Source organism: Uloborus diversus, chromosome 3, assembly GCF_026930045.1.
Source record: "Uloborus diversus isolate 005 chromosome 3, Udiv.v.3.1, whole genome shotgun sequence".
Lineage (NCBI taxonomy): Eukaryota > Metazoa > Arthropoda > Arachnida > Araneae > Uloboridae > Uloborus > Uloborus diversus.
In genome coordinates this window covers 19223245-19245304 of record NC_072733.1, presented here as the reverse complement: position 1 = coordinate 19245304, position 22060 = coordinate 19223245, and the positions used below count along the sequence as shown (strand labels likewise).

The 22060-nt window shown below is 32.6% G+C and overlaps 1 protein-coding gene across 1 annotated transcript in view; it reads right to left on the bottom strand.

Annotated features, from left to right (window-relative positions):
* Nucleotides 1-15588, bottom strand: part of LOC129218253 (MAP kinase-interacting serine/threonine-protein kinase 1-like) — a 140872-nt gene extending 125284 nt beyond the window's left edge. The window contains exon 1 of the mRNA XM_054852479.1: nucleotides 15534-15588. Within this exon, the coding sequence (XP_054708454.1) occupies nucleotides 15534-15588 (55 nt within the window). The remainder of the gene's footprint in view (nucleotides 1-15533) is intronic.
* Between the last annotated feature and the right edge of the window lie 6472 nt (nucleotides 15589-22060).

Below are 22060 nucleotides of genomic sequence, written 5' to 3'. Positions count from 1 at the left end.
AAAAAAATTTTGTGCCATTTACTCTCTTCATAGTATAAACTTTCAGTATATGTTACATTTTTTTCGGGGGGTGGCTTTTTGAGGGAAATAACGCAGGTTCAACTTGCGCGAAAACTGATAAAATCCATACTTTGCGACCCCTTATCTGAAGAAAGCAACAACCCCCAACCAAAATAACTATGAAGTCATCATCACTAGATACGGTACAACCAATCAGGGGCGTAGCTAGACCCGACTTTCGGGGGGGGGGGGGTTACTTCTTTTATATATATTCTAGCTGCGTGCCCGGCGTTGCACGGGCTACGTAAAAAACGAAAGAGATGTCCAATTGATGTTTTTGCATTACTCTGACATCAGTTTCTAAAGCGCTAAGAAGTAAATAAATACGCGTAATGCAAGGTTTGCAAAACACCAGTAGAGCATATTTTTGGCAAAAATCTCTTTAAAGTTAATCATAGTTATCAATAATGCAAGTTATGCGTATTTTCAATTAGCACAAAAGATAAAAATACATACATTATCAATTATAATCTGTGCTCACTTTAAACTGAATTAAATCTGATAGACTATATCTGAAACATTTGTACAGTGGCTCCCAAAAGTGTTCGTACACTTTGAAATTTTTTAGTAAAACCAAAATAACTCGGAACTGAATTCGAATATGGAGTCCAATATTTTTTCACATCATATCTATGTCATTCTAAATACAACCCATTGGTTTTTTCAAAATATTAACGGATCTACTTTTTGAAATGGGTCAGAAGACGAAGAGACAGAGAAATAACACGCCACAAAAGTCATCGTACACTCAAATATTTTCGAATAAATTCATGATTAAAATTATCATATGCCGTTTTATTATTATTTTTGCATTGTGTTGACCCTTATAACTCATTTGATTTGATTTTTTTTTGTTTATTTTTTTTCTTAATATTGTGCTTATTGCTATAAAATCGCTGGTATTCGTAAAAAACCGCAAACACCATTCAAAATTCGAATTTGTTTCCCACAGTTGCGGTAAATTGGTTTGAAATGACTCTAAATTAGTTAATTTATTTGTTTGTATAGTAGATTGTTAGATAAAATGCTTTAAACAAAGGAATCGTACCGAAAACAAGGTAAGAAAAGGTCAACCGGCAAAGTTGACAAAACGTGATCAGAGATTGAAAGTTGAAAAAATTATAAAAAAATACACATTTGAGTGCTGTAAAAGTTTCTACAGAGTTTTAAAAAAAAAATTACGTTTAATTTTCACCTAAAATTTTTCGCCAAGTTCTCTGATTAGCTAGATTAAATAGGGCCTCTTCCCGCAGAAATTTTCTTGTTCGCACGAAAAACACAAAGCTTACGCTTTTCGTCGCAAAATCAAGGATAAATAAGCTAAAAACGTTTTAGAATTACGTTTTGTTTACAGATAAAAATAAATTCAATATTTTTGGTTAAATTGTTGCATAATTGTAAGTAGAAGAAAAAATTAGGAACTTTATCTTAAGAACTTAGTTGGATCAGTTAATCACGACGGTGGAGGTGTTCTAGTGTGAGGGTGCATATCAGCATCAGGACTTGGTAGTTTGGAAATTTTTGATGAAATAATGAATCATACTGTTCCTTTAAATATTTTAAAAACCAATTTTGAACTCTAAACCAAAAATTTGGTTATTGGAAACAACTTTGTTTTTTATCAAGATAACGATATGAAGCAGTTGGTTTTCAACGTTTGCGTCTAGTGCCTCAAAAATCGTCCTAAAATTCAGAAAAAACCCCCTCAATCTCCAGCTTTGAACTTAATGTAACGTATTTAGCGATATCTATAGGCTAGATTACGAAAATACGGCTTAAAAACGAAAATAGAGCTAGAAACAGTAAGACTCGAAGTGTGGTTGAACACTTACTCAGAAACTACGCAAAAAAAAAGGAAAGAAAAAGAATGAAATCTATTCCCAGACGTTTAAATGGTGTTATGAATATTGTATAATATTCTACTAATTAATAACTTAATAAAAAGTTAGATTCTTCAATAATAAATAGACATTTTATAAAGTGTACGAAGACTTTTGTGACATAGAATTTCCGGCACTTTTTGGTTTTTGATTTTCTAAAAATTAAGTTTTAATATTTTTTAAAAACTTTTCATGTAGTTTTGGTAAAAATTAATCATAGATCTTATAATTAAATACCTATTCCGAAATATTAATTCTAACCAATGGATTGGGGCATATTTCGTTGAAAGTCGAAGGTGTACGAAGACTTTTGGGAGCCACTGTATGTACAATTACGATCAGCTTTTTACATAAAATGACACATACTTTTTGGTAGCTTACGTGAAACTAAAGCACCAAGACTTAATAAATACCAATTGCATTAATTTAATACCAAGTCATCAGATTCGAATTAAGCGTTAGTTAAAATCCTTAAAAACAATATTTTTGTTCAACTCTGTTTCCCTTAAAGAAATTCAAACAATCTTAATTTAACATGTTCTTTTAACGATACAAACTGTATTTCAAAAATAGAAACAGGAAGGAAAAATAGAGTTATTACAATTCGAAAACTCACCCATGTGACGGAAAAAAGTCCAACAAAATAAACATAATTAGTCGCACATCCTAAATGTACCAAAATATGAGGTCGGTGAATAATAAACTTACACTACAATCAATAAACATAGCTAAAGAAACAACTTTCATACGCTGAAAAGAGTTAAGAACGTTGAACGTAAAAAATAAAAAAAGGACAGACGATAAAATAAAAGCTATGTCCGAATAGGGCAACCAATTTTAAACTAATTTAAAATGAAATTCTAGATGGAAACGTTGTTTTAAGATTTGGACAGCAGCCAAAAAATCTCTTTTAAAACAATTATTAGAATTTTACTTGCTCGCGCATATGCAGAATGGCAACAGGAAAGAAATAAAAATTCCTGAATAACGTTATGTTAATTAACGTTTTAATTAATATCTCTGCTAATTAAAGTCGCACAATTACGAGATTGGTCCTATTGTTTTCTTTGGAAAATTTCGAATTAATCGGTATCTCGTTTGATTCCCGATTCGCAGTGGTTCTAGAGAAGATAGATCTTCAGACAGACAGACAGACAGACGCGAACAGATTTTAATATTATAGTGGATATATATATATATATATATATATATATATGTGTGTGTGTGTGTGTGTGTGTGTGTGTGTGTGGGTGTGTAAACTTTTTTTAGTATTAAAAAAATAAGAGGGAGGTGAATCTTACATACTTTGGAATGGAGTGCCCCAAGTCCGATACTTTTGTCAAACAAAACAAAAGCAAAGAATTTTTTTTCTTTCTTTAACGTTATGGAAAATTCAACTTTCTTTCTTTTTCCTCCATTTAATTTAAAGTGAAATTTTCTAGCAACGTCTTGTCAAAACCAGTCTATACAAATCAGGGAGAAATCAAATATCTGATGAGCGTGTTCCGTTTATTTCAGTGTGACTGCTTAATTTAGAGGCTAACACACATCTACAAAAGCTGGCATCCCTGAAAACTAATAGATACTTCCATATCCGCCTGTAAACTGGATGTTTGGCTTTCAATCTCATCGGTGGTCAGACAATAAAGACTATTTTTACTAACTTGTTTTGCACTAAAAGTATGATTCATACTTTCATAATGAAATAAAATAAAAAAAGACTTCTTGAATTATAACCCGAAAAAAATGAAATTGCTTTTCATATCGTTATATTTATATGTTGCTTTTTATGTATTTACATTTGTACTAATTCTAAAGCAGTTAATAAAATTTGAATTAAAAAAAATTAGGGAAGAAATATAGACGGTAGAACATGATTCGCTCAAAGCTGCGTACCATCTGTTCTCCTTTCAAGTTTTTATTTTTAACTTTATTAGCTGCTTTAGAATTTACATAAATATCTATTTGAGAGAGCAACAGCAATTTTCGAGTGTTATAAACAGAAGTCTTTTTTATTTTCTATTTTTAATGCGAACCAAGCTAACAGAAATAATCTAGATTCATTTCATCATTTCGTTTTTAAACATTTTATTCATGTAATGCTATGCAGTTTTTCTTTTGAATTAAAATAAAATTACCTTTAGAAGGGTCCGATGGGACTAATGCTGCTTTGCAGACTGTAAATCGTTTTCTTCAGACGACGTTAACTTTCTCTTTTTAGAGCAATCCTTTCCGTCATTTTCATTTTTTTCTTTGGGTTTAAAAAAGCTTGTTATCGGTTTTGCTCACTTCATTATGCAGCAACTTTCACTTAGAATGTACTATTATAAACAGACTGTACGTTTCCAAAAGAATATGCAGTTAATACTGGCTGAAAAATCAATGTGATCGCAATGGATACTTTGGTTAGCAAAGGTAGTTTTGACTATGACCTATGACACACATGAAACCAGACCAACAAAAACCTCTATCGTCTCGAATTCCGGTTATGCTATCATTTTCAGATTCGAAGCCCAGTGATCTTTAAAGCAGCATACAAAAACATTTTCTTCAATTCAGAAACAGAGGAATTGTCTTCAAGAGCTGAGGAGGCAGTGGAAAAAACTGAGAAATGCGTTCTACGAATAGGCTTTCTAGGAAGATTAAGAAAAGGACAGTCGTTTCGCGCACTTTCTTGGAAGAAGAGTAAAGGGATGAAATTCAGAGGTTTGACATGTAAGATGAACTTTTCAAGTTCATGGTTTAAACGTCATTCAAGTTAAAAGCCATTTCGCTGTTATCTGGATTAGTACTGTTTTTGGTTGCTCTCTTTCCTAAAATTGTGATTCCTAAGAAAAACGAAATGATAGGAGTGAAAAGAAAGTATACGATTTTTTCAAGTGATGAAAAAAGGAAAATCGTAGAATATTGGCCAAGTTAGATTTGCAGCAATTGCTAACCTCAAGAGGATAAATAATGAATCCAAAAAAAAAAAAATCAAGTGCCCATATTGTCTTTAGTATCGATTTCAAATTTTCACCATCATATTCCAAATTTCTATAAGGTTTCTTAAAGCCCCCGTATCTCCAAACCTCTTTATCTCGATTTTTTCTTTCGTGTGAAATTCGAACTATACAGATTCGACTGTATGCAATATTCCCACAGCGCCGCTCATAAAATTAAACAAATTTTAAAATTTGCAGAATCTATGACAAAGAAAGGGTACATATACGTGGATGTAACAAATCAATCTCATTTCTAAAGCGAAGGGTCAAATTTCACTCAGTTATCAAAAAATTGTCGCAGCAGAGGGAGGCGTCTTTATACTTGAGGGTCACTCATGGAGCAGATTTTCAATGGCGTTGGGGGGGGGGGGGAGGGAGTGAGGTGAATTTTTGACATTTGTTACTCAGAAAAAAGTCGTTTTGATTTTTTTCTTTTTCATCTTTTTTTTCTTTTTCTTCTCTTTTCTTTTTCTCTTTTTTTTTTGAGACAAGCGTTTCGGGGGGGGGGGGTGTTTGTCCCCAAAACCCCCCCTTAGCTACGCCCCTGCAACCAATAAATATAAACATAACCGTGGGGTGGTGTTTCTGTAAAGAGCTAAAGTGCACTAAACCGCGACTTTTAGAATTTTTCTAAAAAGCGCTGCAAAACGTCAAACTTTGGGAATTTTTAACGGGCGAAAAAAATTTTTGGAAGGCTAAAAATTTCAGAATGTTCACTTCTCATGACCTACTTTGACATATAAAAAAATTATAAAAATCAAAAATGGTCACTGCCACACCTTGTCTGAACTTCAAAATAATGGCTCATTGGGCTTTCTGTTTTCAGATTCTATCTTGTTTGTTTATACTTAAGCAGAGAAACAAATTAATGAATGAGATTAGAATGCTGTCCCCCCCCCCCCCAAAGTTTTGCCGATACGAAATTTCCTTCCCCCTGTTTTTCAGTTTTAATATATTTATGGAGGGAAGAAATTTTAAATGTCGGCGCGAAACTGGGGTTAAACCATTACAATATTTTACGTGACAAATTATATGAAACTGTACGCATATGAATACGGCACATATAACTTTTTAATTCAAAGCGAAAAATAGCCCTTTTTTATTGGTTTGCTTATTTTCTAAATTAATGGATTTTTCACAAACAGCACATAATGAATTGAAAATATATGCAATACGTATGTGGATATCCGTGCTTTGCAGTTATTTGTTAGCTGAAAAAATTTTTGCAATTAATTTAAACAAGACTTTTAATGAGCTTAATCCGCGCGCAACATGCGCTCTCGCGATGGCAAATTTGGGATATCCGCGATTTGGCATCGAGTAAAGTTGTATAGATTTTCTGACACATTCAAATTTAAAATATTTAAAGGCTTAGGTTTTTTTTTTTTTTTTTTTTTTTGCTTGGTGATAACATGCGTTATTTCGTTTTTTAAATGAACTTTTAAACAAAACTAGGTATTAAACAAGACAAAGACTTCTATCAAGAAAATGATAAAGCCCCAAACAATTAAAATTATCCCATAAAACGTAAAATAATCCACGATTTAAGAAAAATGTAATTAAACAAAAAGTGAAAAGCTAGATTAAAATAGCTCTCAAGCTGTAAAACATTTAAAGAAACCTTCATGAAAATGTTGAATAATCTGTCGAATAAAGAAACTGTAATAGAATTTATTGCGAAGTTGTAAAATACTCGAAAACAATATAATTTAAAATATAGTATTTTATTATCCAAGAAGTTTTATTTGCAACAGAGAAGATACAAGGATTGCAATAAAATCTAAACCGCCCAATTCTCGCAAAATGAACATAGAATCTTAATAGTCAGAAAATAACTTGACGTAAAATTAGGGTAGCCATTATTGTTCCTTAAAAACACAAAACACCGTTGTTTCAATTGAAAATTTTCTGGCTTGAAGTTCTCAGTTCTAAAAATACAGACAAAGTAATAATATCAATGCAAAAAGATGTGATATCTCATCAAAAACAACCCTGTTGTAAAAATTTCCCCGCCAAGAAAACCTTTAACTTTTCCGCACAAAAAAGAAAACCTGCATCCTAAACCCAAAAGCCCTCAGCCATAAAAAGTTTTGATATCTAGTTTTTGCTTACCAAGAAACCACTTCACTTTGAAAAGCTTCCCGCCAAACAAGACAAACAATTTAAAAGATCTATCCATATTTCTGAGGAGTTGAAGGTGGGAGGAGGTTCTAATGGAAGTAGCTGTGATGAAAAAGGAGAAGAAGGAGGATGATAGTTTGGCAGATACTTGGCGGGCAAACTAGATATCAAAAACTTTTTATGGCTGAGGGCTTTTGGGTTTAGGATGCAGGTTTTCTTTTTTATGCGGAAAAGTTAAAGGTTTTCTTGGCAGGGAATTTTTTACAACAGGGTTGTTTTTGATGAGATAGAGTATATATAAGTATTCTTCTTAAATAACTTATTCTGTATTATATTTTTGCAACTTTTTTAAGATTCAGTTATCTCAACAACATGAAAAAATATAATTTATTAACTTTTGTCGATAATTAAAATAAATTTTGAATTTAGGGGAGACATCTGTCCCATGGTCCTTAATGATGGCACATGAAAGACTGGATGCAATATCAGGGGATTACGCGAGGGTGACCGCCTGCCTTGTCTAGTGGTCAGAGAAGTCTGATCGCGACAGGAGAGTCCGGGTTCGAGTCCCAGCTCGGGTAGGCAAGTTCTTTCTCTCTCTTGTCCTTTCTTTGTGTGAATGTGTTATTATGCTGTGAATGCATACCCTATAAACGGGTCCTTATGGCATGTTTTTTCTGTAAAAGTCGGATTTCACGCCAAATTACGGTACAGTTGAAAAGTGAAGCAACGCACCCCAAAATGCCAGCCTAGATTGGCACGTAACAACACAAGGTTTGCAAAAGGCGGTTCCTTTGATTTCCAGTGATACAGGGAGCGTTTTTTATTCAAGGCGAGAAAGTACCCCTTGATATCTTTTAGACGAGTAAAATTATTTTTGTGCGTGGCTATTTGAAATGTACGAAAACAGTGGAGACCACCATAGTGATCGATACCAAAAAAAAAAAAAAAAAAAGCTTTCTAACGATGAAACGAAAGGAAAGAAGAGTTATGTGCAATTTTGATTTTTAACATTTAGAATGTTCAACTGACTACGCCTTAGAAATATTTCGGGAGGGGTTGTTTTGAGAGACATTTTTGTCTTTCTTAGGGGAGGGGTCTTTGTAAGGTTTGGGGGGGGGGGGAAGGGGGAGTGCGCTCTTGCTCTTGGGGGGGGGGATGGGCACCTCTGTTTAAGCATATATTTGCCCTTGATTCCCCGAGTTTTCAACATAGTTTACAATTCCAATGTTCTTACATACTATTTTAACATAAGGAACCATCATGTATCATAGTATGAAGTATCAACTCTAAAAATCTTTGTTGAAGTAAAAAAAATAATAATTTTTTTTGTGTTGCGTATGTAACTCGAAAAACCATTATTTTTTAAGTTTAAATTGTTTTTCAGAAAACTTTTAACTTTGACTTTTAAATTTTAATTTTGATATATTCGACTATACGGAACCATCGTGTATCATAATATCGTAGTATATCAACTTTATAAAATAAAAAAAAAAATTAAAAATAACGATCACGGCAACAAACACGAAAAAATTATTATTTTTTTAAATATAAGAAAACTTCTTAGAAAGTTGATGTATGATACATAATGGTTCCTTATATTCAAATATGTGGCATTCAAAAAAGCCAAAGTTTAAATTTCCGGGATTAAAGTGTAAATACGTATATGCTTAAAAAGGTCTCGTCCGATTTTTAATGCGTGAAATAAATACGCTTGTAGTGGCATTAAAAATATCTCTGATTGCACTAATATTCCGCAAAAGCGAGAGAAAAAAAGATTTGTTTATTGTTACTCAAAAATGATGTCATTGATAAGTGAAGAATGGTGAAAATTCAAGATATATAACGTTTTTTGTAATTTCAAAAATATTTGTATGAAACGAAAAAGGGGAGAAAAGAAGAAAAATTTAGGATGATTACATCATAAACTTTCGTATCGAATATCGTTGACAGATAACATGCATCATGCTTTTTCGTTTTTACTTGATGCTATTTTTTCTGCAAATGCTCGACTTTCTGTGCTATTTACAGTCTTTTGAAGATTTGAGCCTAGAGTGGTGTGAATGCAGTTTTTTACTGTCATTTAGATAGAATTCATCCATTTCATTATCTAAAAGACATGTTGCATTGAGAAGCACCCGGGCAACGCCGGGTAGTAAGCTGGAACTAATAATAAAAGTAAAAAAAAAAAAAAAACACACACAGATTTATTTCTGACAAATTAAAAGTTTCCGCAATCAAGAATTACCTACAAAGTTATAATTGTGCATAGATTTAAAATTAAAAAAAAATCAAACCCTCTAAATACTATTATTTATTTTTATTTAAAATAAATTAAAAAAAATATCACGTAACTTTTGATAGGAAGTTTGGCAAAAATATTTTCAAAACGCATAAATTGTTACCCTTACGGCAAATCCCTCGAACTTTTAATGTCTATTGTTGGCCTGATTTAGTATTTTATTTGACGAATGTTTCGCATTGTGATTGAACTTAGGGGTTTCATTTATCACCAAGTTTCCCTTAACCTACGCGAGAGAAGAAATGTATTATCAACGGTAAGAAAAAAGTGGTGTAATTTAAATATCCAAGTTTTTTAAGTGAAATCTTTAGGCGCGTTGAGCATTTTTGAGGTGGGAAAAAACTTTTCATTTCATGACACTGTCACCTCACCGACATTTGGAATACAGCGCACGCGCGTCTTCTCTCATTTGCTGTACTACGTTGCTTTCGTTAGAAACTTCCTTATTTATTTATTTTTTTAATGTAAATTAAAAGTCAATTGAGATCTTTCCTTTAAATTCTTAAGTATATCCATACATCGAAATTTTGTAAAATTTTTGAGACATTTCGTGGTTGAGAGCAAGGGCATAGCCCCCCCCCCCCCCCGAGAAAGAAAGCTCCTCCCCCCCCAAAGAAAGAGAAAAATACACCTCACCCCCCCTCCTAAAAATTTTATTGACGCAGTCTGCGCCATGACCCCTACCCTAAGTGGGCACCCCTGTGAAGTGCGAAAGTTTTTTTAGAAAGTTAATACTTCGTATCATTATACATAATGCTTCCTTATTTTCAAATACAGTGAAACCTGTAAAGTTGACCACTTTTGTAAGGTGACCACCTGTCTAAGTTGACCGCTTTTGTCAGGAACCGAATTAGTCCTATCTTACATAATGAAGGAAAACCTCTGTAACTTAACCACCTCTCTATCTTGACCACTAATATACACCAGCTTTGGTTTGGAGTATAGTACAAAACCCTTTGTAAGTTGACCACTTGGCAAAAGCATTAGATTGTACTAAAAGTTTAATCAGTTATGCCTCAAATAAGCAACCAGACATTTAAAGAAAAACCTATGAATATTTATGTTTCCATCGGAAAACATTGGGCTAATATTAAGTCCCAGAAAATGCGCCTAACTTTAATAAGGAGTTATTTTATTGATACGTAGATTACCACGGTTACAAATGTACAAGAAAAAATCAAATGAAGAATTTGAGTCACTTTCAACTTCTTATGAATTTTTAGGAATTGTTAATTTCAAGTACGTAGTTTTTCATAAGGAATGAGACACTTTTTTTTTTTTTTGATCGATTTACAGAAATTTAAAATTTGTATGATACCTTAAACGTCATTCTGGTAAATAATCTCTAAAAATATTTAAACATTTTTTTCTTATTGTTTTAAAGTAATGTTAAACAATGAAAGTGAGTTTAAAGTATTCCAATTAGTTAAAAAATGAATGCATGGGGCAAGAAATGACAAAAAAAAAAAAGTTTTCATTACTACCTTCTATAAGTTGACCACCTGTCTAAGTTGACCATCAAAGTACTGCACCGCAAGTGGTCAACTTACACAGGTTTCACTGTATATTGAAAACAGAACCCAAAGTATAAAATTCTGCTGAAAAAGTGAAAATATGGTGTAATGCCTTTACAACGAAATTCAAGGATTGCAATGGAAATTAAAGCAAAAGTACTTGCTCTTTAATACAAATTATCCATTCATGTCAAAATATTATATTTCTGTTATTAAACTGAAAATTATGATTTCTATAATTGACTTTTCTTTTAAGTATTTTAATTAGATGTAAGAACGTTCAATGTATTTTTCTTCCTCATATTTTACTATTCGGTTTCTGTGTGCATTAAATAATCAAATTACAATTTCCAGCAACTATAGTAGGGGAATGTGGGGCAAAGTGAAATGGTTAAGATGACTGAGTTTTTTCAAAACGAACAAATCGGAAATTTGTTTTAAAAATTACAGTACATAAAGAAAGAACATTCTATTTTATAATGAAACTTGCGTTGAAACAGTATTTTTTTTTATTTCTGATAGTAAATTTGAGTCTTCAAAAAAAAGGTGGAAATTTTAAACTTTTTTTTTTTTTTTTTGATGGAACAAAGTGTTCAATGAAATATTTTTCTAGGGAAATATTTTCCGTTCGATTATAAAACCTATTTTTACTTCCTTTTACAAAAAAGGAAGTATTGTATTTGCGAAAAAATTTGCACTCAAAAATGGACCTTAATTTCCATTTCGCTCACCACCGAATGAATGTTGAATTTTTTTTTTTTGACCAGACCACACGTGCATATATACCTTGCAAATAGACGCCCGAAATATCCATTTTGACGATTCCAGAGTTAAAATTACAACGAGTTTTCTCGTGACGTCTGTATGTACGTATGTGTGTATGTGCGTATGTATGTCGCATAACTCAAAAACGGTAGGTCCTAGAAAGTTGAAATAGGGTACGTAGACGCCTAGTGGGATCTAGTTGTGCACTTCCCTTTTTGGTTGCATTCAGGTGTTTCTAAAGGGTTCTTTTGCACCTTTTTGTTGGGGGGGGGGGGGAATCATTGTTAATTTCGATGCAAGCGCAAGTTGTGTTATAATTTGGTGGACACTTGGCGATATATCACCAGTCTTTTGGTCGTCAAGTTTTGTCGCCCACTTTGTGACAAATTTGGCGTTTTTTTTTCTTCTAAATTTGGTTTCAATTTGGCTATTGTTGGTGATATTTAGAGACTTAACCATTGAATCACATTAAAATTGCCCATAATGGGGAAAAAAACATTAAATTGGTGTAAAAGGAAGTCATGTGATGCACGCATCAGCTCGTTGATCAAAAGAATAAGTATATTAAAGGGTTGAATGAATAAATGAAAAGATAATGAAGCAATATAAACGAATAATTAAATGAATAAATCAATTAATATGTGAAGAAAACGAGTAAAAGAATGAATGAATAAGAAAATAAGTGAATGTATGAATAAGAATATAAGTGAATGAATGAATAAATATTAGTGAATTACTAAGTGAAGGCATGTAAATGCATTTATTAATGAAAGAAAACATAAGTGATTTATAGTAAATGTTTGAGTGAGTAAATGAAACAAACTATTTCACTTTGCCCTGTCCACTTTGCTCCGTATGTACTTGACTAATTGTACAATTTATTACAAAACTCAAATAATCTTAATATTAATTAAATTAATACTGCATTGAATATCAGGAGGGATCAATTAACATTGAAAATATTAATAGCAAGAATTTTATCATTTTATATTAACAACAATAATTTTTGACTTGCAACAAAATATTACAATATGAGTATCAATATTTTAAAATTGCCTGTATTACCAAATGCTTAAATCTTCGGAGGTATATTTTTCCTGTCTGGAATAGACTACATATGGCACTATATAGTCAAAATAATATCAGATAGGGAGAGCTAAAAACCAGAGTAAATGTTTCACCATTTCACTTTGCCCTCTATTTCACTTTGCCCCATGTTCCCCTACAAACTTATTACAAGTTAAAACCATAAAACAATACACAATATGCATAATTATTCAGTAGGGTAGTTTATTGGTAAAGAAAGTTTTTTAAAATTCACCCCTTAGGGCTTAAAATGTCATTTTTACTATTTTCAGAAATTTCGAGAGACAAGCTGAAATGGGCAAACTACACAATCAGTTATATTTCTGATTAGTGTTCTGTGATTAATTTTTGTGATACTTCATTTTGTGGTTTTGTCTCCTCCTGAGAGAGTTATCAGCAACAGAAATCAGTAAAAATTTGACCTTAAACTTTCGCCAGTTGTCATTAATTTTTAATTATGAAGTTCTAGCAGTGTAAGTGACATCATTACCTTGTGTATTTTCATACTAATGTGTAAAATTAGAAGCCACAAATTAAAGTCAGATAGATTTAGGCCAAACTGTAAAGATCTTACAATCCCATTTTTTACCTCGAGAAAGACTTTGTATGGCTTCTATAAAATCAAAGGACAATGGTAGAGGGAAAAAAATAAAAATTGTTTTAAACATGTTTTATTGTTATGTGGCGATAAGGAATACGAGAACCGAAAGAATAAAAAATGATTTCAAAAAACATTTTAAAGAAAAATCTATCAAAATGATATTATATGGATTGACCCAAGATTAATTTACTCATAACCCAAACAAATCAACCATACATTTCAAAATTTTGTCATTTATACATTGAATGAATTTTAATGACCGTGGATTTTTTAGTTCTTTGTTCTGATGCAAGTTTCGAACAAATATGGGAAATTGAGGAAACTGTTAACACTAGTTTCTTGCTCTCATGCTCTTTTTCGAGTTCCTGTTTATATGATATCGCTCAAGCGTGAATCTCAAGTTCTTTCTTTCAAACCTATTGTCATTTATATGTTTATTCATTCTTCAAATGAATGACTTGACTTGTTGCTTGAAAATTTCGAAAAGATTTGGATATTGAAAACAGAAATAAATAAATAAATTCAGTCTTTAGTGTGATTAAATATTTTCGTTGTTTCGTGAAAAAGTAGGTGACGTCTTGGACATCTGGAATCCGCAGACAGGACGATGAACTTTAGGAACCAGTTAAATTTTTGACAGTGATGAATTCCGAAACGATTCGAATGAGAAGCTAAGGCGTATATTGACGATGGTGAAAAAAATCATATTTACAAGTACTACAGATGGTGGGATTTGATTGTTTACAATTGAAGGGCACGGGGCAAGAATGTGATGTGCCACATGATGTGAATTTTTCAGTTAGCCCATTTCCTACTTATAAGAAATATTTAGAATTTTTCAAAGGTATTATACATTCTATACTCTGCAACACTAAACCCGGATATGTTTTTCTCCAAATGAAATAATCCTTTGTCATGTTTATTTCAATTTTAGTTATGAGAAACAAAAATTTTGATCGAAAAGTCACTCCTTGCGGCTTCTTACATTTCTGCCCCGAGTCATTCAAATTGATTTAGAAGGACCCTGTAAAGGTTAAAAAAATAGTTGTGGATGAGTTAGAAGTTAGATGATGCATTATACTTCCTAAAAGAAATAAGCAACATAAATTTCAATTTGATTGTTTATTCCAGTGACGAAATTCAATTTTGGGAAGAATTCACTGTAGTATTTTGTTCGGAGATTAGGTTGCATTAATAATAAATGAATTAATATATAAATAAGTAAAACTTTACTTGGTGTGAATGAACTGTTACAAAAAATACTTAAATGCTAAGAATAAGATAAACTATTGTAATGATTATTTAGATGTAATAAACATTGTTGAAAAGTTATAGAAATGTACAAAAATCATTCAGAAAATTCAAATAAGGAATCGTTATAGGATATTTGTTTTCTATCATGGTGTTTTTTTTTTTTTTTTTTTTTTTTTTTTTTTTTTTTTTTTTTACGACAAACGAGAAAAATCTCTGTGAACCGTTCAAATTTTTCTGCGGACAGGTGCCGATTGAAAATCGCTCAAACTTCAGAGATTGACAAGAATCTCTGTCAGAGATTGACAGAGATTCTTGTCAATCTCTGAAGTTTGACAAGTAGTTTAGATTTAATATTTCATGACGCCGTCAGTTTAATTTAGTTATGGCAGTACTAATTAACAGACTTCGATGGAACTTTCTTTTTATGTACTATGCTCCCCAATTACTGGAAGACGCTTCGACCGATTAGAAAAATTATTTTTCTGTTTGAAACGGTATACTTCTCCCGGTCGTTTAATGGTCTTCAAGTCCGGGTATGAGGAATCCTGGAGAAATCGTGGGAACTCTTCAAATTTAATACTCGCGCTTTGTTGTTTGTAAATTCAATGCCTCTCACTTAGTGAACCGTTTTTATGGTTTTTTGTTTAATGAAGAGGAGTGATCTCACTTAGGTCCCAAACCTTTGCTTCACCATATTTGTTCTTTAGAAAAAAGTTATGGGCAAATAACAATAAAATGCATTTAATTTCAATAATAAACGATTAAATACAAAATCCATTGTTAAAGAAAGTGCCATAAAACAAAGGTACTTGATTTACTCAATGTTAAAGGAAAGAACCATAAAACATTAATATTAATCGGGGGAGCCCGTTAAGGGCATGGGAGGGGGTATTGGGGGGCATTTTTCTTTTTAGGGGGCTCTTGCTTTGGCTTTGGAGGAATACCTCCCCCCCCCCTAAATATTACCTTGTTTATATCGCAAATTTTGCATACAGACTTCTGAAGCAAACAGGAAACTCATTTTGTATCATTGCTTTAGTAGTACAGTCGGACCTCCATATATCGAAGTAGCAAATTTCCGGAAAAAAAATCGATATATAGAAATTTCGAACATAGAAACGATCTTATTTTATTGTACAAATCTCCTATAACACTAAAATTAAAGCAAATTTTCGTGTATAAAGCCCAATATCTAATTTATATGAGCATCGGATTAAATGAAAGTTGAAAAATAAAAAAATAACAGAAATTACATTTTTGCGCCGTCATACATCGTCATTCTTCGGCAATTAACTTGATTCGCAACATTACGGGGGTTTCGTTTTGACAGTGTAATCGAGAGAAAAGTAAAAAATCAATCTACTTAACTTGAATGATTTTTACTGAAGCTAAAAAGACTAGGAATGATAATCAACAGACAAAAGGGATAACTTGAAACTGATTTTATAGTGTTACTGGTTACAACTTAGATTTGAAATGAACTTGAGGGAATTTAAGAACTCCAGAACGGAACAACGACCTATCTACACACCCCTCAAACCCAGATTTCTTATGAGTTTCTTAGCAACCTTTAGTGAACATAATTTTCTCCCCTAATTTCCATTTTTCATGAGACAAACAGTCTGAAATGGAAAAAAATCTACGAATGTCTCGAATTTTTTTTTCGATATATAGAGATTTTTTCCATATATAGAAACAATTTTTCTATGTAATGAACATAGAAATTTGCTGGGATTTCGATAAATAGAAAATTTCGATATGTGGAAGTTCGATATATGGAGGTTCGACTGTATTTTGATCTTCATATATACAACATCACAGTAGATACTCTATTTCTAGTGTGATGTTGATCTATAATGTGGCCAAGTAAAGAGAAATGCTAATTTTTTCACGAGTTACGTGACACGTATTATTGTGAAATAAAAAATAGTTAGGAAAACCATTGACATTTAAATGGTTCCAATTAAACTAGCGCACAAATAAATCCTAGAGAGGAACGAAGATCAGTTTTTAGTGCCAATCGTATAAAATGTTATGCGCATTATAAAGGTATATACTTCCTAGGTGATCCCTTGGTCATCAGGTCAGTATCTGAAGATGGGATTCTTCAAAAATTAAGAAAACTCTTCAAATTATATGGGCTAAGTAAAGCGATTTCTGTTGTTTTTTAGTGACGTGATTTTTTTTAGGAAAGCATGCTTTGATAAAGTCAAACTGATGATGAAGACAATTTTTTTTTTGTAAATAGCTGCGCATTTGAAAAAGCATTTCTTCAGCCTTCGGAAGTCTTCGAGACGGTGTTCTTCTATTTCTTTCTCTACTTTGCTCATCTTAGCTGTTTTCATCTCCTGTGTTAGACGCTTTTTCACTCGAGATCTACGTAAGGAGTGTGCTAGATACTCTACCCTACGTACTTTTACACGACTAAAAAGCAAAAAATAAATTATTTTCAAATAAAAAAAGAACCGACTTCAAAAAACAGAGAGGAACTAAAAAGTAAAAAAATAATTGGTCATACTTACATACGATTTCCTACCCAAACGTATAAATCAAATTTATTTTACAATTCCTGTACAAAAATCAACTAAACTAAACACCCAATTATAAAATAAACACCGATTCTAATTACTATACGATGAATTATTTTAATACCTAACTAATTAATTACCATCTCTTACTTTTTAATAACCATTTGAAGTCGGGGCCTCCTATAAACTACTACCTAATGTTACTGAGTAGGTTTAGTTTAAAAGACTTTCGCGTTTTGTTAAATTAGTGTTTAACTCAGGATAGGTAGGTTGTCATATACGTTAGGTAGTAGTTTATAGGAGGCCCCGACTTCAAATGGTTATTTTTAATTTCCAAAGGGAGGTTTTACTTAAAAGGTGATCTGCTGAGTAAAGTGCACCGATGCAGAGGGGCGTGTCCATAGAAGGGACACCTGTTGACCCGGGCCCAAGCCTGAAGGGGCCCAATATTTTTAAAACTCGGGGTGAAATATAGAGGTAAACAAAATGGAGGGGGTCCGGAAATGTCATTTGTGATGGGGCTCAAGATTTCTGTGCACGCCCATACCGATACACTACAGGTAAACTAAAACTTTTAGCGTATAATAATAATTTTAGTGTATAGTAATTTAGTGTAGTTTATAATTCACATAAGCATTAACTCATCGTTTGACAAAAAAAAAAAAAAAAAAAAAAAGACAAGAGCCAAGAAAAAGAAGTTATCATAATTTTTATGCACCGATGAGTGTTTCTGAGCAAAATATTAGCTTTGCTTGAAAAGAAACAAAACGAGCTGATGTGTGCATCACATGACTTCCTTTTACTCCAATTTAATGTCATTTCCCCATTACTGGTAATTTTAATGTGATTCAATAGTTTACTCTCTAAATATCACCTACAATGGCCAAATTGAAACAGATTTAAAAAAAAAAAAATCCCCAAATTTGTCGCCAAATTGGCCACAAAACTTGGCGACCAAAAGACTGGCGATATATATTGCCAAGTGTTCGACAAATTATAAAACCACTTGAGTTTACATCGAAATTAACAATGATTTCCCTCGAAAAAGGGGCAAAAGACCCCTTTAGAAGCACCCGAATGCAACCAAAAGGGGAGGTGCACAACTAGACCACACTAGGAGTCTACGTACCAAATTTCAACTTTCTGGGACATGCCGTTCTTGAGTTATGCGACATACATACGCACATACATACGTACATACAGACGTCACGAGAAAACTCGTTGTAATTAACTCGGGAATCGTCAAAATGGATATTTCGCGTGTCTATACGTTCTTAGTCACTTATCCACGTGTGGTCAACTCGTCCCGTTGTTGGCAATTTTAACGTGATTCAATAGTTTACTCTCTAAATGTTATTAACAGTGGCCTAATCAAAACCAGATTTGAAAAAAAAAATTAAGTCGCCAAATTTGTCGCCAATGAAACGTTGCAACCATGATTTCTCCCCAAAAAGGGGCAAAAGACCCCCTTAGGAACATCCGAATGCAACCAAAAGGGAAGGTGCACAACTAGACCCCACTAGGAGTCCGCGTACGAAATTTAAACTTTCTAGGACATACCGTTTTTGAGTTATGCGAGATAAATACACACATACGCACATACATACGTATACACAGACGTCACGAGAAAAATCGTTGTAATTAACTCGGGGATCGTCAAAATTGATATTTCGGGTGTCTGTACGTTCCTTGGCTCCACGTGTGGTCGAGTCGAAAAAAAAACAGCATTCATTCTTGGGTGAGCAAAATAGAAATTAAGGTCGACTTTTGAGTGAAATTTTTTTTGCGAATACAATACTTCCTTTTTTGTAAAAGGAAGTAAAAAGGCAATTTTTGTTTAACAGTGTTATTTGATTTCTTTCTTTTTTGGATCTTCCGTATAAAACCGAGCTTTAATAATCACTTATAATGACCATGAGTGCAGGCATGATAAAAACAAATTATAATTTCTCTTGATAAGAAGCGTTCGTGTTCGTGCCGATGCATTCGATCATAAGATCCGACGAGTTTTGAGGTGGAGCGATCGAGCGCTTCCACCTTCCTTGCTTTCCTATAGATTTTTCTCGCTGATTTCGATTCGGTCACTCCGGCGAGAAAATCAGTCTCTTTGATGATCAAGGTCAAGGTCAACGGCGCTTCGCTACCACTACCGTTCCGAAGCTTATTTTGGTTCGCAGGCTCGTGGATGAATTTTCGTTTAATATTTTTCGTTATTTTGTTGCTTCCTCGTTGGAGTTAGGAAATTAGAAACAACTCTGCAAACACCATTCGGAGCGGAGAGACAAAATTAAATCTAGCCTTTTTTGCTGCTTTTTAAAATATTTTTCTTTTTTTTCGTTCTTTGTTCTATGAGTTCAGTACATGAATTTGTAATTGTTTTAATGTTTTGATCAGTGCTCAGTGCTGTAAGTGCAAGTAGACGCGCGGGATGACGCATCCAAAAAAATAATAAAAAATAAAAAAATAAAAAATAAAATAAAATAAATAAATAAATAAAATTAAATTAAAAAAAAAAAGCGACTCCTTTACTCCCATCTCTACTCCCACTTCCAAACTCCACAAAAAGTCATCCTGCCATTAGTGCTTGAATAAAAAATTTTTAATATTTTTAAAAACATTATTAATTAAAAAATAATTAAAAAATCTTCGTACGTATGTATAACACTGTATGAGCTAGTATTAACTTTCATCTTGGTACACTTTAAACTTAGACGGCTCTTTAAATTTAAATTTAAAATTTTGTTACATTTACATACTTCAATCTACTAAAAAAATATTAAATTCGCTTTTTTATTAAATTCACATAAATGCATGCAATTGCAAAACCATTAACTATTTATGTTTTATTTTGAAGGATCCAAATATCAATTAAAACACCATGCTACTTGTTAAATTTCTTAACAGTTTTTGAATGATCTTGCTTTGGCATATTAATAAAGTTTTCACTCTCTGCTCTTTCTGCATCAAAGGCTTGGCCGGAGTCGATCATTTTTCCGCCGACTCCGCAGCCTAACCACAACTGCTGTTATGCTGTTATTTCTTGAACAATACCGACACAGAAGAGCAGGATTTCTTAAAATATTTCCTCTCGTACATTATATTTTACATCAAGTTTTGACTTTTTTTTAATTTTAACAACTGAAAAGTTCATTAAAACGTCTCGGGATACAGAGCTTATACTGTGTGAGCTCAGGTCCTGTACTTAGTAAGAAATAAATAAATACCTCTGTGCAGAGAAGTGAGTGAAAATCAACAACGTTTTAATGCACAAAATTAGCAAATTACTGCATACACGTGTTTTGGGGTTCCAGGGAACCCCTTTTCCAATTCAAAATAGTGAGCTTTTGGATATGAAGACATTCGGTAAAAGCCATTCCTGTACTTCGCGGTTTTTTTTTTTTTTTTTTGGTTTTGAAGATATGCTTTTTATGTGACATTGGCGACCGAACGGAATGAATTAAAAAAATATATATATATATTAAAAAGCGTTAAAAAAAAACATTAAAAAGCGTTCCCACTGTCAACTTCGACGCGCATGCGCAGAGCTTTGTTTCATACGAATCGTTTAACAATTCAAATGTAGCGAAAAAACTGAGACGCAATCGACTAGAAAGTTCGGCTGTTAGCCGAAAGGTTGGTGGTGCAAGTCAACTAGGGAGAATATGTTTTACAATAATGAAAAAGAGACAGTAATGGGACAGAAGCTCTGCTTTATTGAACATAATTTCAGATAAATTTAGGAAATCAACACTAGTATCAACTTTAACATTAACTTTTTGCAATAAAAGCATATCTTCCGTTCGTCAGTCAGCCCCGTGACTATTATTACTTCCTTTTACATAGTAAAGGAAATATTGTATTCGCGAAAAAATTTCACTCAAAAATTGGCCTTAATTTCCATTTTACTCATCCCCGAATGAATGTTGTTTTTTTTTTCTTTTTCTTTTTCTTTCTTTTAATACAGTTAATACATACTGAGTTAATTACAGCAAGTTTTCTCGTGACGTCCGTATGTATCTCGCATAACTCAAAAACGGTATGCCGTAGAATGTTGAAATTTGGTAGTGGCAGGGCTGCGGAGTCGGAAGGAAAGTGGCCGACTCCGACTCCTGCATTTTGAAACGCCCGACTCCAACTCCGACTCCGAATTTTTTTAAATTTTTTTTAATCGTATTTTTTCAACTCTTTTTCTCCCTTCAGGTGAAGGGGGAAAACCTCTAAACAGAGATTGAAGTATTAATTCCTTTTTATGAAAATTTCGCATTTTGTTTTTAAGTGTAAACCCAAGACGCATACAACGTCAGAAATTCAATTTAAAAATCAAATTTTCCAATAGTTACGAGTTAAAAAGTGAGATGACTTAAAAGTCCCTTTTAAAAAATTTAAAAAGGATTATCTGTAATTTGCCCCCCTTTAATGTTTAACAAATAGACATTGATCAAATCGTGTGCTTTCAATTTTTGAAAGCTGTAACTTGAGGGGGAAAAAAGTTTCTTTTCTAAATCCAAGTTCTTGAGAGGGTGTGGTTTGCGCCCCGGGTGACACCCATCTGCTAGATGGCACCCAAAGTTAATTTCAGAGTTTATAAAAAATATAAATATTTTAATTCTGAAAATTTTCGCGAATATATTTTAAATTATATTTCATCAATAGAATTGCAACGAAAATAGGGTACATATATGTCAGGAGCTAATTTTACACAAAATGCGGCGGTATACAAATTTGTACCAATAGCTTTTACTATACCTATATTTCTCCTTCGCTAAATTTTTAATTTAAATTTTATTGGCTGCTTTAGAATTAACCTTAATATGAAGATTTTAAGATTAACTGCAATTATTGAGTCTTGTAATCAAGAAATCATTTACACTTATTTTGTTCCATACGTTTTAGTGAGAACCAAGCTTATAGAAATAGTCTTAATAAAGAAAAAACTATTAGATTATTTCATGGGATCTTTTGGAT